At 37.2% G+C, this 21410-nt stretch overlaps 2 protein-coding genes across 5 annotated transcripts in view; one reads left to right on the top strand and one right to left on the bottom strand.

The window, feature by feature from the left end:
- Nucleotides 1-12173, top strand: part of rsrc2 (arginine/serine-rich coiled-coil 2) — a 28459-nt gene extending 16286 nt beyond the window's left edge. For 3 of the 4 annotated variants that reach the window (XM_059988218.1, XM_059988220.1, XM_059988221.1), the window contains exons 7-11: nt 51-133; nt 7392-7433; nt 8977-9200; nt 11018-11107; nt 11420-12173. In XM_059988218.1, the coding sequence (XP_059844201.1) occupies nt 51-133; nt 7392-7433; nt 8977-9200; nt 11018-11107; nt 11420-11602 (622 nt within the window). In that variant the 3' untranslated portion in view covers nt 11603-12173. The remainder of the gene's footprint in view (nt 1-50; nt 134-7391; nt 7434-8976; nt 9201-11017; nt 11108-11419) is intronic. The other variant, XM_059988219.1, reaches the window with a different exon arrangement.
- A 1121-nt stretch (nt 12174-13294) lies between these two features.
- Nucleotides 13295-21077, bottom strand: si:ch211-110p13.9 (uncharacterized protein LOC562347 homolog). Its single transcript, XM_059988222.1, has 4 exons — nt 20946-21077; nt 15515-15644; nt 15031-15164; nt 13295-14651 (listed from the first exon to the last, which is right to left on the bottom strand). The coding sequence occupies exons 1-4, from the start codon at nt 21066-21068 to the stop codon at nt 13779-13781; spliced, it is 1260 nt and encodes a 419-aa protein (XP_059844205.1). The 5' UTR covers nt 21069-21077; the 3' UTR covers nt 13295-13778.
- Between the last annotated feature and the right edge of the window lie 333 nt (nt 21078-21410).

The following is a 21410-nucleotide window of genomic DNA, read 5'->3' as shown; positions in this document are numbered from 1 at the left end:
AGTCAAAATTATGATAAAATATCTAATGGTTTCCATTGTTTACAACACAGGCTTGAAAGAGCAAAGAAGCTTCAGGAACAAAAAGAAAAAGAACTTCTGGAAAAACAAAAAGTGGAACAAACAGATGTAACAGGTATTTTGTAATAAATGTATTATACAACTGGCAAAACTATTCCAAAGATGAGTGTAAAATACTTTTAATACTCCTGGAATATGCACATCACTGGCAAGAAAAGATTTACCTTGTGCTTGCCCTAAGTTTTCAAGTATTTGCCTTAGTTATTCTTGAGAAGGTGGAAATCAGTGGCTCTTATTGAACTACTGGAGTCCGTTCAGAGAAGATGCATACATATCAGTGACATTTGAAGTTGCAAAATCACCCGAGAAATGCTGAATAATTAAGTTAATTTCATGTCAAAATCTTGAATATAGCCTGATTACAAAAAAGGAACAAATTCAGTTTGGGTAAATATCACCAAGTATGAGCAAAATGATAGAAGGACCTACCAAGGGCAGTTTTGAATTGTGCTAAGCACTTGGTTTTAAACATCCACATTACCTTGATCCAAATGTAGACCAGAGAGCTGATTCCAGAGTTATGATGAAAGTGACTGTCTTTGACATCAAGGCAGTAGTTGTAGAGCACTGATTAAGTTGAAGTAAATGGGTAGCTTGGGGCGGGGGGAACCCATTCCTGTGAATAGTCATACCTCGAATAAACGAGGTGATTTGTGTCCCAGCCTCGGTATTACTGCATGAGTTGTTAGGGGTTGTCCCTATGGCCAGCCATCTTCAGTTGGCTCAACCATGATCTTATTTTCACCATACGGTAGGAAATGGAGATGTTCATAAATAATTGAAGAGTATTAAATTCTTCTTGCTGCTGCATGATCCAGATAACGTTACAAGGCACAGAAGTAGAAAGTGCAGCCATCTAGTTTCATATTCAATGGCATTGGTGTAGCCTTTTACCTACCATCAACAGCCTGACATTCACCATTGGCACAGGTTAGAAGCTGTGACCCTGCAGCTTGAAGCCTTTCTGTTATGGTTTGTAACTTCAAAACATTAAATTAATTTGAAGGTAGACACAAGAGTCCAAAATGCAGGTCTAACTTTGAGTTTAAGTGAGGAGTGTGCATATCATGTGGTAATGTGATTATGTATGCAATTCACATATATTTATACATATAACAAATAATGATTTATTTAACTGACCTAGAATGCTTATTCAACATATACTCACAGATTACTCAAATATTACTGAAATAATTAAATACACAACACTCCTCCCTGCTTAGCTTTAAACTCCAGCGAATAGAGAATACAGCTCAACTATATACACAACATACCATATAGTACAATTACTTACTCTTGTGGGATAATGTCTTTCCTGACAAGGGAGATCACTTGGCAGGTGAGACTCGTGGCTATGAAACAGCCTCAGGTTCTGGGGCCTCCTCCATGGAGTTGACTCTGCGACAGCAGGAAGTGTTTCTGACAGCTCTGGACACCTTTCTTCTCCTTTTCTTGGCTTCTCGTGTGTATCTTGATCTTGAGAAGGTGCATTTAGTTCACTGGAGTATTCTCTTATTAATCCTTCTATTGCTCCCTTTACAATCTGATCACTGCTCTTGGTTTCAGCATCCACGTTATTTGATGAATCCTCTGTTTTCTTACTCCCACTTTTACAAACAGCCTTTTGTCTCCCACTTGAAGTTCACACAATAACCTTAATGCACACAGAGTAGGTTCTGGTTCTTTATACTCACAAAAGCCAAATGCTTTCAAATTTGTTTAAGCTCATTGATCTATCTTCCAGCTTAAAACTAAGCCATATTTTGCAGTAACTGATTAATATAGCAGAAGCTTTCTAAGGTATGTTGCCTATAAAAGCTGTTGTAGTCAGACCACTGCTTTTGTCAATTTTACATTCCTCTGAGCAGCATGGTCCTTTCTTGGTCCAGTATGCTTTCCAATCAGAGGCACAGGGGTTGGCACCAACACCTGTTTGTCCGCTGTTGGGCTATGATTCATGGTATTCGACATTTGTGGCATCGTCTACTACATTTTTAAAATTGCTTTCAGTGGGCTTTATTGCAGGGGATGTAGCATGCAAATTGTGGATGGATTGCAATCAAGTTGTAGTTTCAGTCACACACGTCCTCGTAATGCTGGTCTTCCTGTTTTTACTGCATACAAACCAAATGTGGCTTGTTGGTTGTTGTATTTCATTGTTACAAATATCATTCCCACAGTAGTTATCTTTTCTCCAGTATTTCTTTGTTGGATATCTGGAGGCTTCAGTTTAGTAAGTTTGAAATCCTGTTCATACTCAACGGAATGACTAAAACAGCCAAGCCAGTGTTCAATTTAATTTTAATTAATTTCCCATTCATTTCTGGTGTAAGCCATACTTCTTGTCTGTTGTTAGTTTTCACATTGTAAATCTCCAGACTAACTGTCCTGTATCACTCATCATTATCAGATTTTTCATCAACAGCATGCAGATTAGTGCTCCTTTTGAAACTGCAGTTTAATTTGGATTTTTCTCTTCCCTGTGCAGTCAATTTATTTTTCTCTGCCCAACATACTTTTGGTATGTGTCCTGGTGGTTCCATCTTCTATGTTTTGCCCTTAAACCTGCATTGGTCTGGTATATCTGAGTCCCTACCACAACAGTAATGCAATTTGTTTGGTCTGTCTGGTTTCCATTTAGAAGTTGCAATTTTTTTCATGCTTTCTTTTATTCATGACTGCAACTCGATTGCACCTCTGTCTACTGTTTCGTTGAAACATCAATTTCAACTGCTCTTTTAAATGTAAGTTGTACTTCAGTTAGGATCTGTTTTTGAATGCTCTCTTGTTAGATTCCACAAACTAGACAATCTTAGTGCATCATTAAGCCTACTGAACTGACAATGCTCAGACAGTTTCGTTAATTCAGCCACGTATGCTGAAATGGATCGCTTATGAAATCTAAAGCATTCTGAAATCAACTAGTTTCAGTTCTAACTGTACCTGCATCACTTTCACGATAACAATAAAACTCATATCTGCTGGTTTGGTTGGAGCAGTCAAACTTCAAAACAAGCTATGCCTTTAAACCCATTGCACTTAGCAAAATCAGTATTCTTTTCTCATAGGTTAATTTATTTGCTTCAAAATATTGTTGAATTAACTCGGTATACATACTCAGGTTATCTTTGTGTAATTAAACATTAAATTTTTACAATGTAGCCAGCTATTTCTGTTTTTTAATGATTTCTATCACCTGGTAAGCACTCATTATGAACCCGTGTTCTAAACTTGATTATGTATTCCTTCTGAAGAACATGTGCTACACTGTTTTTTTTAAACTCGTCCGTTTCTGCAATTGTTGGGCTGCTTTTTGAAAATACCAACCATTCCTCGTTTCATTTTTTTCTGGTTCGACTGTGCTTCAATAGGTGGATAGCTGTCTTGGGTTCGTTTTAAAAATACAGCATCACAGATGTTACGTTTTGTAACTTCAGAACATTAAACTAATTCAAAGGAAGACACGGGAGTCCCAAGTGCAGGTCTAAATTTGAGTTTACTGTAAGTGAAGCATGCGCATATCACTGCATACTGACATATGCAGTTTGCCTATTTATGCATATAACCTGTAATGAATTATTTCAAAACAAGAATGCTTAATCAAACAATATATGTATACAAGATTACTCAAATATTGAAATATTAAATATACACTTCCCACCATTGGGAAGATCAGCAGACAGAGAGTGATTGAATGACTCCAATTCCTTGGATGACTGCAGCCTAATAGTCTCAAGATTCTTGATAGCTTCCAGGACAAAACCCTTCATTTAATTAGCACCCAGCCCACCATCCTGAACATTCATTTCCTCCACCAGTAATGCACAGTGGCAATAGTCTGTGCCAACTACCAGAAAACTTGTAGTTACTCATTTGGGCTATCTGAATTTCTGAAATGCAGACTAACCATTAAAAGGACATGGACAGCGGATCCTTGGAAATGCTATATCCTGCAGGTTCCCCTACATGTGTGAGCCTTTAAGAACATACTGGACATAAACAAACCAAAGGTATGGATGAACCAGGAGATTTGCAGCTGAGGGCGAGATCTGTGGCATTGGAGAGTGGTGATCCAGAATCCTGCATGTCCAGGTACAGCCTATGGAAGGCTATGATAAAGCAATTCCAAGTGAAGTTGGAGATGTAAACTATGGCAGGGTCTGCAGGCCTTAACTTCCTACCAGGTGAAACCTAATATTATAAATGACTGTCACATGTCACTCCCCAATGAGCTGAACAGTTTTTATGAACGCTTTGAAAGGAAGAATAAAACTGCAACTCCTGCAGCATCTGCTAACTTTGTGATATCTGTCTCAGATCATCTTTCAAGAAGGTGAACCCTCACAAGGCATCAGGACCAACCAACCACTAGAATAATCAAGGACATCTCTGCTGCGTGGAGGTTCACACCTGCTTCAAAAGGGCAATAATTATACCAATGCTCAAGAAGAGCAGGCTGAGCTGCCTTAATGAATCACCCAGAAGCACTCACGCCTACTGTGATGAAGTGTTTTACAAAATTTGTCAGGTCTGGAATTAATTTCTGTGAGCGACAACCTGGACATGCTGCAATTTGCCTACTACAACAACAGGTCTACAGTGGGTGTGATAGTGAATGCAATTTCACTGGCCCTCCTCTTGCCTTTGAACCACTTTGGCATTAACAATACCTATAGTAGTTAGGCTGCTGTTTATTGATTACAGCTCAGGTTCAACACCACCTTTAACAAGCTTCAAAACCTTGGTCTATGTTTCCGTTCACACTTCTTCATCAGGAGACCACGATCAGTGCAGACTGGAAGTAACATCTCTTCACTGACAGTCAACATATGCACTTGAGGATATGCCCTTAGCCCACAACTCTACACTGTACTGTCATGACTGTGAGGCTTTGCACAGCTCAAACACCACCTATAACTTCCCCAGTGACACAACTATTGTTGGCAGAATTTCATAGTGACGAGGAGGCCTACAGGACTGCAATAGATTGGCTGGTTGAATGGTGTTTCAACAGCAACCTTGTATTCAATGTCAGTAAGATCAAGGAACTGATTGTGGAATTCAGGAAGAGGAGTTTCGAACGCCTGGGAATGCCCATCTTGTACAAGCTGTCATGGTCTCAGAACATATTATACACAAAGGAGGCTGAAGAGATCTGGATATATGCACATCAATTCGTCAATCTGTAGATGCGCAGTAGAGAGTATGCAATCAAGCTGCATCACTGCGTGATTGGAAAATGCACTGCAGCGGAGAGTAAGGCTCTAAAATGAGCTGGCAAAATTGCCCAGTGCATCACTGGCACTAGCCTACCAGCCATCAAAGGCATGTATACAGAAAGGGGCTGGAAAAGGCTAGTAACATAGTGAAATTTCCCACCCTGCTCATGTTCCATCCCCCTCAAGAAGGAGCAACCAAGCCAGGACCACCAGGCTCACTACTTTATCATTTTGTGTCAGTCACCTAATGTGCCTAGCGTCATTTTATGGACATACAATCAATCTAGGTGCATAACCTATCTTGTGTATTTATATGTTTTGTGGTTTTTTTAAAAAATTATTTTTGTGTACTTTATCTTAGTTGGGTTTTTTGTGCTGCATTGCATCTGGAGTAACAATTATTTTGTTCTCCTTGTGTACTGGAAATGACATTTAACAATCTTGAAATCGAGAGAACACACTGCAGTTGTCGTTGAGGTGTGAGTAGCTTCAAGTTCCTGGAAGTATTCATTCCTTGCAGTCCTATCACGGGCTAATATGCCTGCTATAGATTGGTGAGGTCAGATCAGTTTTTCTGCTTACACTGGTCTCTTGCTAACTGCCTTGTCAGATAGCGATGTACTTTAAACCAATTATGTTGATGAATATGCCTTCTTGCTAGTGATAGAATGTACAAGAGATTGAAACATTTTATAGGGCATTGGAAACAGACCTTCATATTTTCTGGGGGGGTTTTCCTGTGTCATGTTCCTCATGAGAGCTCTTCTGACTTGACTAGCCTAATTCACCCTTGACATGTTTAATGCCTGTATTGATGCTGGTGTTGTTTTATTATTACTTTCATTGTCATTTGTGAATGTTAGCCTTCATGGCAAAGAAAACTATGAAACCTGAGAATTAAATCCTCTATTGTTAAGGCTTCACATAACTCAGCTGTATGTTTGATTTCCTAGAAAATATGTATCAAGATTTTTTGTGCCAGCAAACTAATGTATTTTGATTATACACACAAGTTATATGATTTGGAGTTGGGAACATGGAATGTAAGGACAGATACTTTTCCAAAATATTCAAATCTCACCCTGTTATTCCTGTAAAGCTACTATCATTCATTCTTCTTTTAAAATAATGTTTTATGCTAATTGCAAATATTGATCATTTTCAAGATAATACTTGGATAGAAAAATAGTAATTTTGTGGTAATGTATATTTCACTAGATTTTCCCCAATCTTGTTAAGTCAGATTTAGTTGGTTATATACATTTTCTGAATTCATATGCAGTAGTTTACTGTAATTTATGAAATATGTTAACCCTATCCTTAATTTTAAAACTGAGGCATTTATTAAGGAGGTAAAAAGCATAACTTTAATGTCTGATTTTTCAGTTTTCTTCTCACACACACTTTCTGATTAACTCTAGATGTATCTGTTGACGTGGTTTTTGAGCTGTATCTGTCCAGTACTTTTAAAGATTCTCATTTCTAATGAGATTGTGGAGTTTCTATTTTACATGCTCATGGATGAAGTATTATATCATTTCAGTGAATTCCCCAGAATGTAAAGATATGTTTTTCTCATTCAGATTTTCATCTAAAGTAGATAATAACATTTATCTTTATCTTATTTTGCAAATTGGATAAATTCGGTATTTGGTCACCCAGTTTAGAAGAAACTGAAGTGCATATAATAAACTTGTTACGAGACACTCTATGTAGTTATATTGGATATTTTTAACCAAGTAGTAGTAGGAAGCATTAATCCTTGCAATATCAAAATATTAATATATCATCCTTGTATATTGCCATATCCTTCCTTTCCAAAATGATTTAAAAGTGGAGTGGCAAAGGTTCTAACATGTAAGCATTAAGAACAGTAGTATCAATTTTGAGGCAGTGACATTCTTGGAACACTGAATCTTCAGTAAAAGCTCATGAACATCACCCCAATTTGAACCCTGATAGTTTGCATAAATGCAGATGTCAGAAACTGTAATGTGCATGGAAAACAGAAACTGCCAAAGTGTTTAAAATATGATTTTGAAATATAACTGGACAAATACTGCTTAAAAAGTAAGCACTATTTATTTTCAACAGATACAACTAATGGATCACTTGGAAATGTCAACCAGCCAACAGGTAGGAAATCTTAATATCTATTTTTAACAAACTATTCCTTTACAGTCACGTTTGTTATTTCATTTCAATCGCTCCAAATGCCAACACTTTGTGACTAGTCTTCACATAATGGAGTGTTTAATAGAATGTAAATCTTAAAATTAAGAGCACTTTCTGTTTTTGCTGCTGTAGAAGACCGTTAAAAGTAGTCTTTAACCTGTTGGATAAAACCGTTTGTTCAGCTACTCCCTACTAGTCCTATTTTGTGAGTGCTAGCAGTGTCTCTGGTCGATGAATTTCTAAGTACAGCATCTGGCAGAGTATATGCCCAGACCAAAGCAATAATTTTATTCAGTGGCTAGAGGCAAGTATGTTTATAAGAACTGCACCATGAACGGCGAGCCTGTCAGTATTTTGAAGTGGAAGGAAGTTGAGTGCTTTGTTGGAAGGAACAAGAGTTCCATTTCTGTTCATCAGTTATTTTATCAACAATGGCATCTCATTCCTTGGTAGTGTTATTTGTTTAATGATCTCCATCTTAATCATCAACTGATTCAAAAACACTCATTTTGAGGAATGGATTCCAGGTTTCTCCTCTTGTGGGAGAAATGCTCCTGGCTTGTATATTGGCGTATATTTATATCATTTTAAACACATAGAGACTGCCCTTCAAATTTCTTAACTCAAGGTATAAATGCAGTTGTCAGTTTATTTACTTAGTGTAATCCTTTTGAGTATTCATTGTATCTGCATCATTTCCTGTCCGTGATTTCTTTGCTACAGTTTGGTATAGCTGCTTCTTTGGTTTTGCATTCCAGTTGTCTAGTTAGAAACTACCACTTCATTAGCCTTTGTGTGCCTAGTTATTAGATCAATATCTAAATCTCTTGTTTCTGCAATCTACTTGGACATTCCAATTATTAAGAAAATACTAATCTTTTTGTTTGCATGGTAAAAAAAAGTCATTTTTGTGGGGGGAGCAGAGTTCACATTGTTGGATTATTATGTTGGAATTGTATAAAATCTGTTTTTAAATAGAGAATGTTTTAATTTTCTGTGCTGTGCTGGAACTCTTGAACACTAGTGGGCATGTGAATGTAATGAGATACTTGAATAGGTTGTAATTGTGAAATTTTTTTGTAATTGTTATATGTCACAGGCAAAGTCAGCTCTATCTTCTCATATCCATAGTACTCGTCCAGTAAAGGTGTAGCTTGACACTGATTCACAAGCAGCAATATATGCCTGTCAGGTTGTTGTACTTGACACCCCTGATGTGTTCCATGGCCTCACCACACTTATCCTTCTAAGTGGTGTGCTTGCAGGGTGCCATGGTTGATACTGTGGCATATAGCAGTCTATTCTGCAGATAATTCTCACTGCTTTCAAAACTGAGGGCAAGGTCTAGATTTGTCAACAGTAACAATTAAGTTGTTCTATTTCATCTTTGGATGCAGGCGTCTTGAATTGAGCACAGTAAATACATACGTGGATATTAAGCAATTAAGAGTTGAATGTTTATTTAAAAAGATGTGGGTGATTAAGTCTCTTATGTTTTCAACAGTTAGTAGTGGATCTGTTCTCAATGTTGCTGCACTCCTGGCATCTGGTACTCAAGTTACACCTCAGATTGCAATGGCTGCACAGATGGCAGCTCTCCAAGCCAAGGCTCTGGCTGAAACTGGCATAGCAGTACCTAGTTACTACAACCCAACTGCTGTTAACCCAATGAAATTCGCAGAACAGGAGAAGAAACGCAAACTCCTCTGGCAGAACAAGAAGGAAGGGGTGAGTTCTGAGTACAATATATCAGTATTTTATATATGTATAGCTTTGTCTGTGGTAGAAAAAGCATTCATACAAACATATACACTTTTTAAAAATTGTTTTTAATCTTGTGTGGTGTAAAGAGTTTAAAACCTGGGAGATGGAAAATAATTGAAAGTAATGGGCAGGGAAAGTAAGTATTTAAAATGAGAGATAGATTTAGGAGGAGGATCAAGATTGGAGTTAGCTGAACATTAACACTCGACAGATGAAATATTTTTGTGTGATGGGGCTGACAATAATAGCAAGATGAAACACTTCTTTCAGTGTTTGGGACCTGTGCTATTGATCAACATTGCATGCGTGGTTGTAGGTTGTTTCATGATGTCAAATATTTGACATCAGTGGGCATGCATATTTTGTGTTCCAAATTGAAAATAACCTTCCTAACTTTTAGATTTTTGCTGTTACTGATATTGCTGATTAGATAGTTTCACCTCAAGACTATACACTACAATATAATTAAACCAAGAAAATGGATAAATCTGTGACTACCAAACCAAAAAACTAACTTTATTTACTCCACTTGTTACGTACCCTGTACACTTACTGTTACGTACACTTACCAGCAAAGATAGAGAGGTCCTTTGAAGTCTGATGGTACTATTTTTAACAGTATTTATTGATAAAAATACACAAAATAATATCAATGCAAACATACAGATAATATACGTCGTCAATACTAAATCTAAAAGCGCGGGTGTAATAATAATCAATAAGAAATAGCTCTATCATTGTCTAGGGCATAATGTATTGTCCGATGGAAATATAAAAGTCACTTTTAGTTCGTTCAAGCTGCAGAGTTTTGGTTTGAGAGAAAGACGGGTTAAAACTTGCCCAGTCCTTCTATGATGTCAATCCTTCGAGAGTCGTTGGGAGTTGATTTCCCCGTTGTTAGCTAAAAACCGTTCTTCCATGGTAAAGGCACACCGATCCCAGGGCAAATGGAACCGGACGCACGTGGCCTTCCCACCGGCTTTCGCTATTATGAGATCGCTAGTGTTTCTTCTGGTGCGTCTGAGGGGCTGTTCCCACAGTCCCTCTTTTATCCTGACTCACAGGGTCTCAGATGTCAATCAGGTTGGGATGATGCAATCCCTCCACCAACCTCCCCCTCGGTTCATTGCCTGGGGGCTTTGATGCATCATACCAGATTCAATACACAAGTCCATCTCCAAGAGACAATAGCCGGTATCAATGGGTCCGCCTTTTTGGAGACCAGGACACATTCCAACTCTTTGTGGATTCTGCATGTCTTTCTCTCATTTCCTGGGTCTCCTGAACTGACTTAATAGTGATCTTGCGATTCTTACAAAGGGGGGGGGGGGCTACCCCGCACCCTTCGGCCCCTCAGAGCTGTGGTACATTCGTAACACACCAAAATTATTCACTGTTTTTAAAATGAGATTATTGAAGCTCCTAGGAGTGTCTAGGATAATTAAACAAGATACAGTATGTTTAAACAAAATATACAAAGTTTCATGAAAAGAACAAAGCAAGTTGCAGCAAAGTTAGATAGTAGCATTACAATCCTTCGGGAACCAATCATATTTGATTTGCCATTTCTAATGACTTGTTCTAATTCAGAAAAATTAGTTGGAGCAAATTGTTGTTAAGCTACAATTCTATCACAGTAAATTTTGTGAACTACATTCACAAGTTACTGACAAGCAGAAATAAAAAGTTAATTATCTGTCTAATCCAACGTTTTTGTAAATTATTATTTTCTGTCGGTATGATGTAATGAGTGTTCATGTGCCTTTTATGCTCTGTTCAAGGATAAGTCACAGACTGCAGAATTATGGGAGAAGCTGAATTTTGGTAACAAAGACCAAAATGTAAAATTCCGGAAGTTAATGGGCATCAAGGTGAGTTGTAATAACAGCCAAGAAAGTGTTTCTACCGTAAATGTTTAAGACCTTTATCATGGGGAGACCAAATCGAAATAGTAAGAGTTACATAATAATATGAATCCAATGGAATAAAATGATAAGAGGATGAGGCTGAAGCTATTTGAAAGTTTTGTCTCTTTTCTAATAAATGTCATGGTTGTCAACCTGTGTGAAACAAATGCCTTGCTAGATGGAAAGTAGCTCAGCTAAAACTATGAATTTAAGTAGATTATCAAATGGTGTTGACTGGAGTATAATATTTTGTATTGTAATCGTTTTATTTTGAAGGACGAGGAAGAGGTGGGAACACCAGTCCCAAATCCTGATGAAAGTTTCAAAACTCTAAAGCAACAGGAAGAAGTATTCAGGAACTTGGATGCTCAATATGAGATGGCACGATCACAAACTCACACGCAGAGAGGCATGGGCCTGGGTTTCTCCTCTTCAATGAGAGGAATGGACACAATTTAAGAATGAGCATTGTACTTGTGCTTAAGTACATGATTTTTTTAATATTGTCTTTGTCCATGTTGGAGATTTAAAGCTTCATCTTGACTTTCACTTTCCTGTTTACTGAAAAAGCTAGCAATCTAGCTTGCATGGTTGTTGCAATGCAAAATAATTTATTAAAGGGGGTTTTGGTTGTAAAGATAACTGGGTGTATCAACAATCATACTGTGATAGTTTTCTTCCTAAGCTTTGGGACTTCATTGAAGAAACATTTGAAAGCATTGTTTTGCAACCAGAGAACGGGGAAGTTCTACCCTTTTTTTTTCTTAAGTATTTCGAGTAATGTATGCTAACTGGATTCAAAGCTTAATCTCATTCATATTTTGTTGTAATACTTAATGTTGCTGTATTATGTGATTGCTTTTGTACTAAAACTTGTACAGTTATTTTCATCTTTTGAAATGCAAATGATTGTGTAGTTGTAAATTTGGATTTAGTTTGTTTGTAAGTACTTATTCCAGTGCTAAAAAGCGCTTTATAGTGCATTGTTCATTATCAAGCTTTCTAGACAATAAATTGATGATTTTCAATACGTCATTGTGTATCATAGACATTTAAGATACAGGAAGGAAATTATTAGCCATCACGTGCAGACTAGTTAATTGTTCTTGCTCCACAACCTTCAAGTCCATTCCCAAGTAGAGGAGGAAATGCTCCACGCATTTTAAAACTAACACCCCTTCAAAGAATAACTCAAACTCGTCACGAATGGCTGAAAAACAAATTTTCAACACTTTTCCATGAGAATCTGCTGACCTCTTACAAAATTGCACATCTCATGTAAATATCTCTTCACATTTACAAATGAAAATTCTTCAATCCTGAAGTTATCTGGTCCTCACAATAAATCTCCTTTGCACCTTGTTTAGTGAAACAATCTTTCTGAAAAATAAGTTATCTATGAGTTAAGCAGCATTGTAAAGGAAGCATTCTCCTTGTCTTTCTGACAATAAATGCGAAACAAAAAGCAGTTTCTCAGGATATGGGTATTATCTTAATGCTAATGTTTATTGCACTTCTCTCCATGACTCTTGAGAACATGTTGAGCTCCTGGCTTGAAATGCAACTTCCCACTGTACTTAAAAGATTTTGGGGGTTTGATTCCAGGATTTTGATAATGAGGAATAGGTTAACTTTACAAGAAAGCAGAGTTTACAACTTGGAGGGGAACATGCAGTTGATCATATAATTGGATTCCTTGTCTTTAGTGTTAGATTGAGGGATTATTGTTGCACTGCAGGTCATTAACATTTTGCATATGGTGAAGAAAATGAACATTGTGGTTGCTGGATGAGTAACAATCATGCAGGCTCCTTTGTGCTGTGTAATGTTGAGCTGCTTTAATGCTACTGCAGATACATTTATTTAGGCACGTGTGGCTTGCAGATGGTGAAAGGGGATTGCTGCATGATTCCCAGCCTCTGACCTGGTCTTGTAGCTGTAGCACTTTTGGGAATGGTTTATTGTCATTGTCAATAGTGACCCCACAGCCCAGGATGTTGAAGGTCAGGGATTCAGCGATGGTAATGTTACTGAATAGCAGGGGTATGTGATAACAAGCTCCAGCCACCCCATTCTCTTTGGGCATTCCTTTCAAAGTCCTGCTCATTAGGATACTCTTCCCAATTAATGATTCAAGACTGTTTGTCATCCTTCAACAAAAGAATTAATGATTTATTCCAGATCCCATACAAAACAAAAAAAAAATGAGCATAAAGAACAAAATAACAACATTCTAATTTCTAATTGTCATTATTTCTCAAACCTAGTGTTGACCCAAGTTTTTTAATCGTAACATGCCGTTACCAAACCATTTTTCTCCCTGATAAAACACCCATGTCAACTATAGTACATTAGTTCAAATGTGTCTTACAATGCATAATAAATACTTAGAAGCTGATGCAGTTGAAAATATGACCATAAAGATCATAACTGTTGAATTCAAGATTGCAGAAAGGCCAGGGAATGGGATGGAAAAGTATCTGCATTAGCCATTTTGGGTGAGTCCATTTCTGATGCACCCAAAGTTTTCATCAAGCAACCAACTGTTTATGATCAAAATAATCTCCAAAATTATTTTCACTCCAAAAGATACTAACCAGTAAATCCAGTTTACATAGGCAATTCTTCCACAAATTTATTTACAGATTAAGCTAGAATATAAAACGTGTGCAACACCAGTGATTAGATTATGATTGGCAAATTCTAATATGAGCAGCACGATTGGATATTCACTCTGCAGTTTCCACAAGGCAGAATTGTCATCAAGCCCCATCCAGCATAACAGCAAAACCTTCATAGCTTCAGGAAATAGTTTATCCACCAGTTCTTCAGCAGGTGGTAAGTCTGTGATTTTATTGATGTGGATTGTTTTAAACTCCTCTACTTGCCTGCTAATAGAGGCATTAGCAGAATAAAACTGATGTCCTAACCATTTACTTACAGAGTACAGCATGTGATTACAATAAATAGAATTAACCTCTGTTTCAGTGGTTTCTGTCTTGATAATGAAGTTTTTAAGATTGGTCAAAAGTTGCAGTATCATGTCAGCCAACTTCTGTGCCGATATAGTTTCACTTATTAGGAGTTCCACAAAATCGAGTAACGATATAATTGATTTCTCATGTTCCTTTTGTATTTCCATTGGTAATAATTTAAAGTTCTGATATATTGATCTAAACTTAAGAGACAAAGGATCATTACTCAAAATCTCTGCACGTAGTGAGTTATCTATGCAAGTTTCTTCAGTTTGTTGTAAACTTGCTTCTTGCACACAGTAGTTATGATCACACTCTTTGGCAATACTATTATAGGTACAATCTAAAATTGAAGTAGTTGTGCTACATAAAATATCAGGTTGAATGCTTGGGTGTAGTGCAGAGGAACTTTCGTGGCTCCATTTATCAGGAAGACAATTTACAAACTCTTCTTTGCCAAGGAAATTTCGTAGAACCTTAACATCATATTTTTCATTCAGAACAGGGTCACTTATTCGTGCTTTCCATAAATCCTAACATGAGTCGGGGGGTGGGGTGGATAAAATAACCAAAATATTATTAGTCATTTGATTCGATATAACATCTTTAAAAAATGCCATAATGCTTTCAGCAACAATGCAGGTGAAGACGGATTCTGCAAGTTGGCAAGGCTGGTATCATTGGTCTAAACCCACAATCCTCTACTCCGGTCTCCACGTTTATACTATTACAGTCTTGCACCAAATGAACACATTCAAAACTAGCAAGAGTCAACATTAAACTACTTGCAAACAAATTACAGATCAATAATACAAACATTCATAAAACATACTGAAGGCTAGAATGTGCTAAATAATGATTTAAGACTCATTGCCACTTAAATTATGAATGCTATATTTCATTTAACTGTACCTGCAAGGCAACCAGAACATCCAGCTGTTGTTCCTTACTGTACATCTCAAAAGCAATTCGAAAGAGCCCCTGAATGCTGTAAAACCATAAATTGTTCACCATGGTTGGCATCTTAAGTCCTTCAAATCGAAGTTCTGAAAATAAATTATGAGGAGAAAATATAGAAGATAATTCAATCCTTCATGGTCAGTCTGAATGTCAAGGACTTAAAAAGCCCATTTCAATTCTGTATGTTTGTAACATACCAAGATATTACATCAGAGGTTACATGTGATTAGGCATGAGGAGGTCACAGTGCAAGACAGTAGGAGAAAGGATGATGAATAAAGAGATACACATGGTTGAAGAATAGTAGGTTACCCATCAGAAGTCAAATCAAATTGCAAAGTAATCTGGCCAGTCTGAGTGTCAAACCTTGTACAGATTTACATTTAGTCTTGACAGATTCTAGCTTGTGGTTTCAAACAAAGAGTTAATGTATTACCTGAACTAAAACTGAGCTTAGTTGCCAATCCTCTCCTTGCAAATTTTGCATGAATTCTTGGATGATTTTCAGTGCGAACACTAGTTTTAGCAATAACATCAGCACCAAGGAAAAGAGGAGTTAAATTCTCCTAAAGATAAAAAAGTTAATTGTAAGAAATTTGTTTCCATATAAAAAAAAGCTTAGTCAATGTTTTTTTCTGCAATATATCTAATTTTTCTGACATTTAACATTCAAGTAAGGTAGATTGAGAGCTTTCTGACCAACCAAAAAAATAAACTCCAAGATGAGTTTATTTATGTATCCTGGTGGTAGATCAGAAAAATCAGAGAAGTGGTGGAGATGAGAAACCATGATTCAATTCTGTGCAGACCAGCTTGCCACTTGCTATACTAAATCCTAAGTTCTGTATACTTATAATTAAATACCCAAAGTTAAGATATTTGGCCCTATTCATGAAAGAATGTGCCAAATCAGAAAAAAAAATTCTACGTGTACAATTTTCAGTAATTTTATTTATCCTAAATATAAACTTTTTTTTTCTTACAGTTACTACCCACATGACCAAAAAATATTTTCAAAGTAATACAAGATCAGGCTTGCTGTTCAATTTTCTTCTCCCAAAGAGTAAATAATAACATTCAAAATTAAATGTCTTCCAATCATGGATATTTTCCTTGCCTGGTATATTATAGGAAAATACTTAAATTAACACACAATGCCATATTTAGTCATCTAAAACAATCCAAAAATCACTGCAAGATAAATTTATCCCCCCAATACATTATTAAGATAAAGTAACTCATCTGTAAAATGGACTATACAGCAATGCAAAGTGATGAGAGATTTATGTTTCCTGATAGCCCACAGAAATCTCAGGAACAAGAGACACAACTATTTTTATTATGACATGACAGTCAGTACAGCAATGGTAAAGGTGACCAAAAATCACAACATGAAGGATGATTGCAGATTGTAAGTATATCAGTACATCTTCATTAATTCTCCAAAGGAATTATTTATCTAAAGTTAGTTAATAGTGATGTCAAAAAGAAACTCCACAGAAAGGCAAACTTACCAATAGTTCAGGCACAATATGGTAACTAGCAACCTAGTGCATAAAGTATGATTGAAATTTTTTGTGTATCAGTATAATTTTAGACACTAAAAGCAAATACAGTGGATTCTGGTTAATTGGGACACATTGGGATCATTTTGGACCAATTAAGTAACAAATTATGTCCTTAAATAAAATACAGAACAAATCAGAACACCACTAACACTACTATAAAACTGTGTTAGTTCCTAATACTTATCGATGGAGGAATTCACCTGCGCAGCATTCTCTTAACTAAATTAACAAAATCAGCACAGACGCACAGTGCAGATAATGGACAGCCTTTATACAATGCTGTCAACAATTGCATCCTCATTTTAATTGTAACATGTAAGACAAATTTTAATACCTTCAAATTCTTTGTAGTTTCTAGCTTGAAGTAGTGAAATCATTTCATTTTCACCCCTGACAGGTCTCAATGTTTGAAACCGCAGTGAACAGCACAGTTTTGAATTGTCTTGGTGCTTATCTGTCGCCAACTATCTGTGACAAAATTCACTGCTTTTTGAACACGCACGCACACACAAAACTGACGCTATTTAAAAACTTTGCTCTAAGCACAGCGTAGTGTTAAACGGCCGCACAATGGCACACTTATGACTCTGGTTAGAAACATTTTGGCAACAGTCTCCTGTTCCAATTAACCGGCATTGTGTCCTAAATAAAGGAAGGGAATCCCAGCTATTCTCTCAATTAGTTGTCTTTAAGAGTTGTCCCAAATAAGCAGCTGCCCTGAGTAAATGATGGCCTAATTGGCTGGAATCCACTGTACTCAAAATAGGCATTTCCTTCTTCACTTAATCAACAATTTTAAATATAGCCATTAAATAGCAACAGGATATATTTGACAAAAGAAAAATAAATGAACTGATCAGAGAAGTTTTGTCATAATGCACAAGTACAGTGAAGTGCACGTACAATAATAAACTTGCATGTAGCAGCATCCCAGGCATATACATTCAGACAGTAACATACACAAAAACTCAAAACATCTGAGAGTAATGTATTATAATACATAAATTAATGCAAAATGGTATCCATTTGGCTAGACACTCATTATAAACTTCACAAAATGACTTCTCCCACCATTATTTCCCTTTGACAATAAACTCAACTATTGTCATTTAACAAATTGCTCTCTTCCAATGAAACCAAAGTACCAATTTACAAACATACTGCTATTTTTAAAAAAAATAACATTACCACATTTCCCTTCCAAATTATAATATGGCAATCCAGTCCCAATTCAAAGCTGTTAATGTGAAGGCATAGCTAATAATTAGGAAAACAAATGGGATGTTATCCTTTTCTTACAAGAGGGATTGGGTCAGAAAAGATAGTAACTTGTAGCTACTACTGCACAGTATATTGGTGGATGTAATACCACTATTGATTTATCTTAGCATTGTCTTTTTTCAAAAAGGAAGAAAAATTATTCAAATATAAGAATTAAGATTTATTGAAGAAAGTTAATATAAAGGTGCAGAAACCTCTGTGAGAAGAGGTTTACACTTGCCAGCATGCTTTCTAGTATACATTGCAAAACATTCTATGGCATTGAGTACCTGTGAGAGTGATGATGACTTTAAATAACCAGAACAGGAACACAAAAATAAACATTTTAAATTCATTAAAAATAAACAGAACGCTAAAGGTGAGAACATATATGATTATAATAGAAGTTGAAACTTTAAGAAAGGTTTTTAAATCCTCCATTATGCTCCTGAATCTTTGAAAACGAGAGAATGGTTGGATAATCAGTTGGTGAGTCTTTTTCCATTATACCCTGCCTTTCATTTGTTCCATAAGTAACAATTTTCACGTGTTGCTGGTGTTACATCTCAGGGTCTAGAACAGGGGTCAGCAACCTTTACCACTGAAAGAGCCACTTGGACCCGTTTCCCACAGAAAAGAAAACACTGGGAGCCGTAAAACCCGCTTGACATTTAAAATGAAATAACACTGCATACAACGTTTTGTTTTGCCTTTATGCTATGTATAAACAAACTATAATGTGTTGCATTTATGAAATTGATGAACTCCTGCAGAGAAAATGAAATTACATTTCTGCATGCAACAAAAACATTTTGAACTCCGAAAAAAAGACGTTGGGTTGAAGGTTACTTTTAAGTAAAATACTCAACGTCTATTTGAGTCCTTCTTGTATTTATGAAAAACGCCAAACTTAAATTTGCCGCCAGCAGCAAACCAAAAATAACGTCAGCCAGCTGTCAACCTGAAAAATAAAAGGACTATTTCACTGAACAATGAAAACATATGAATATACGTAAAATAATAGGCAATTAAAATATTTATCATACTTGTTCAGGTTGACTCACACCTGACAATGCAGTTGTATTTAGTAGGGATGGATCGATGCTTAGGGGAGTGACCGGGAAGGATAATGTGTTTTTTTCCTCTCTGAACTCACAGAAGCGTTTCCCAAACGATGTTTGCATTGCGATGATTGCAGAATGTAAATACTCCGAATTTATCATGTCGTGACCTTGTTTGAACTCTCTCAAATTGGGGAAGTGAGACAATGTGCCTTTCTGTAAATCTCTGGCAAGCAATGTCAACTTGCACTCGAATGCCAAAACATCCTCCAACATGTGCAGGGCTGTACGTCCTTACCCCGTTGAAGAGCTGTGTTCAGCGTGTTCAGGTGCGCTGTCATGTCTACCATGAAGTGTAGCTTTTCCAGCCATTCTGGCTGTTCCAGCTCAGGAAAGTTGAGCCCTTTGCTGCCCAGGAAAGTTTTCACTTCTTCCAGACACGCGACAAAGCGTTTCAGCACCTCCCCTTTGTACAGCCACTGGACTTTGTTGTGCAGCAGGTGCCCCATCAGTAGCTACTGACACCAGATGGGTGGTCTTTATTCCTTTGGCTCTTAAACAATTCAAGACAGCCTCACAGATGTCCTCCCCCCGTGTTTGGTCTTTTAGAGGTATCAACTCAATCAGTTCTTCCTGTGGCCCGGCAGAGTTTACATACCGGCAGAACAACGCTATTTGTTCAATATCACCTTTGTCTTTAGACTCGTCACAGGCAATCGAGTAGGCCACAGCTGAATTGATGTCTTTAATTTGCTGTCTTGTGATGTCTTCTGCCATTTTTATGGTTCTGTCTTTGACAGTCTTTGCAGAGAGGGGCATATCCCTGATTTTCTGCACAATTTCACTCTTGTTTTTAAAGTCCGTGAATAGATGTTCTGAAATCTTAATGAAAGATTCTTTTATATATTCACCATCTGTAAACTGCTTCCCGTGCCTGACTATTTCCTGAGCGGCAATATAACTGGTGTATGTCGTTGATTTTCCAGACTTCATCCATTTCTGGAAATGATTTTTGCTCAGATCAACCTTCCGCATCAGTTCCGAAACGGCTTTTTTTCTCTCATCTCCATCCGGATATTTTTGAGCAAAGGCTGCGTGTTTATTCTGGAAATGCCTTGCGACATTTGACTTTTTGTTGTTTGCTAGTTTCTCATTGCATATTAAGCATACCGGTAAACCAGTCTCGTCAACAGTGAAAGCAAATGAATCTGTCCACGTATCATTAAACGTTCTGTTTTCTTCAGTCACTTTTCTTTTTTTAGAATTCTCCATAGTTGGCTTACCTTGGATCGAAAAATTAAAGAAATCGCGCACTGGCGGGTGTCAGGTATTGGCAGTGGTGACGTATATTAATAGCGATAAAAACACGTTGTAGCGGTGTGCTCACGCAGTCAGTAAACTGCAGTCGAATAACTTTATTCGAACTAAACAGCCTTGCTTTTAAGCCTCCCTCAACCCAGCCCCCATGGACGCAGATGCTGCAAAAGACGCGTACTCACAAACCCCCGTAGGCTATCTCCCTTAGCCGGAATGCTGGCTAATTGTGAGGAATTGTGTCGCCACACTTAGATTGTACAAGATCACCATAATCTTCAAATTTAGAATTACATTTCAAAAGCTAACAAACTAACATAAAATACATTTTAATTAAATACTGACCAATTATTTCCCAAAGCCACAGGGAGCCGCAGCACAGAGGTGAAAGAGCCACAAATGGCTCGGGAGCCGCAGGTTGCCGACCCCCGGTCTAGAAGGTCCTTCCGCCCTAATTTATCCATTGCAAAATATATTCTGAAATCCATATACAGGGTACTGTATTTCAATTTTGTCTGTACTTTATTCATATAAGCCAGTGATAAATAATTATTAATTAATGTCTAAATGTTACAAATTATATCTTACACTGGTTAGAAAAATACATTTTAGCTTAAGAACTTCCACCTGGTATAAATATAATAATATTACTTGAAATACTAACCTCCGCCTCAAAGTTCTGGCACAACGTAACCGAATTGGACGAGCTCAGGAAAACAAATCTAAATTTCCTGACACCCACATTCCACTCTGGAAAGCAAACAGGGGCTCGTTCAACAGAAACCATGTTCGAACGTCGGACTTTCTATGAAAGGATCTCAGAACGGAAGGGCCACCGTTTCTATTCAGTAAGAAAATAAAATCACCTAAAGCGCAACAACTAAATCAGCGGCTGATGCCTTCCCGGTTGAGAACTCCATCAGCATTTGCAACGAAGTCCCATTCGCCGTTTGGTTGTAAACTTCAATGGATTCGTCTCGATCATTTACTTCAGAATGGCGACAGATATACAACCGTCCATCTGCATATGCCTCCAGAAGTTCACAAAACAGCTTTAGCGCTGCAGAAGGACATCGTATACTGTAAAACCCCGACACTCCAGCCGGAACTCCGGATCTCCGGTGTCGTT

The sequence above is a fragment of the Hypanus sabinus genome, chromosome 13 (genome assembly GCF_030144855.1).
Source record: "Hypanus sabinus isolate sHypSab1 chromosome 13, sHypSab1.hap1, whole genome shotgun sequence".
In the NCBI taxonomy this organism is placed as follows: domain Eukaryota; kingdom Metazoa; phylum Chordata; class Chondrichthyes; order Myliobatiformes; family Dasyatidae; genus Hypanus; species Hypanus sabinus.
The sequence above is the reverse complement of the archived record's forward strand: the minus strand, read 5'-3'. Positions and strand labels throughout refer to the sequence as shown.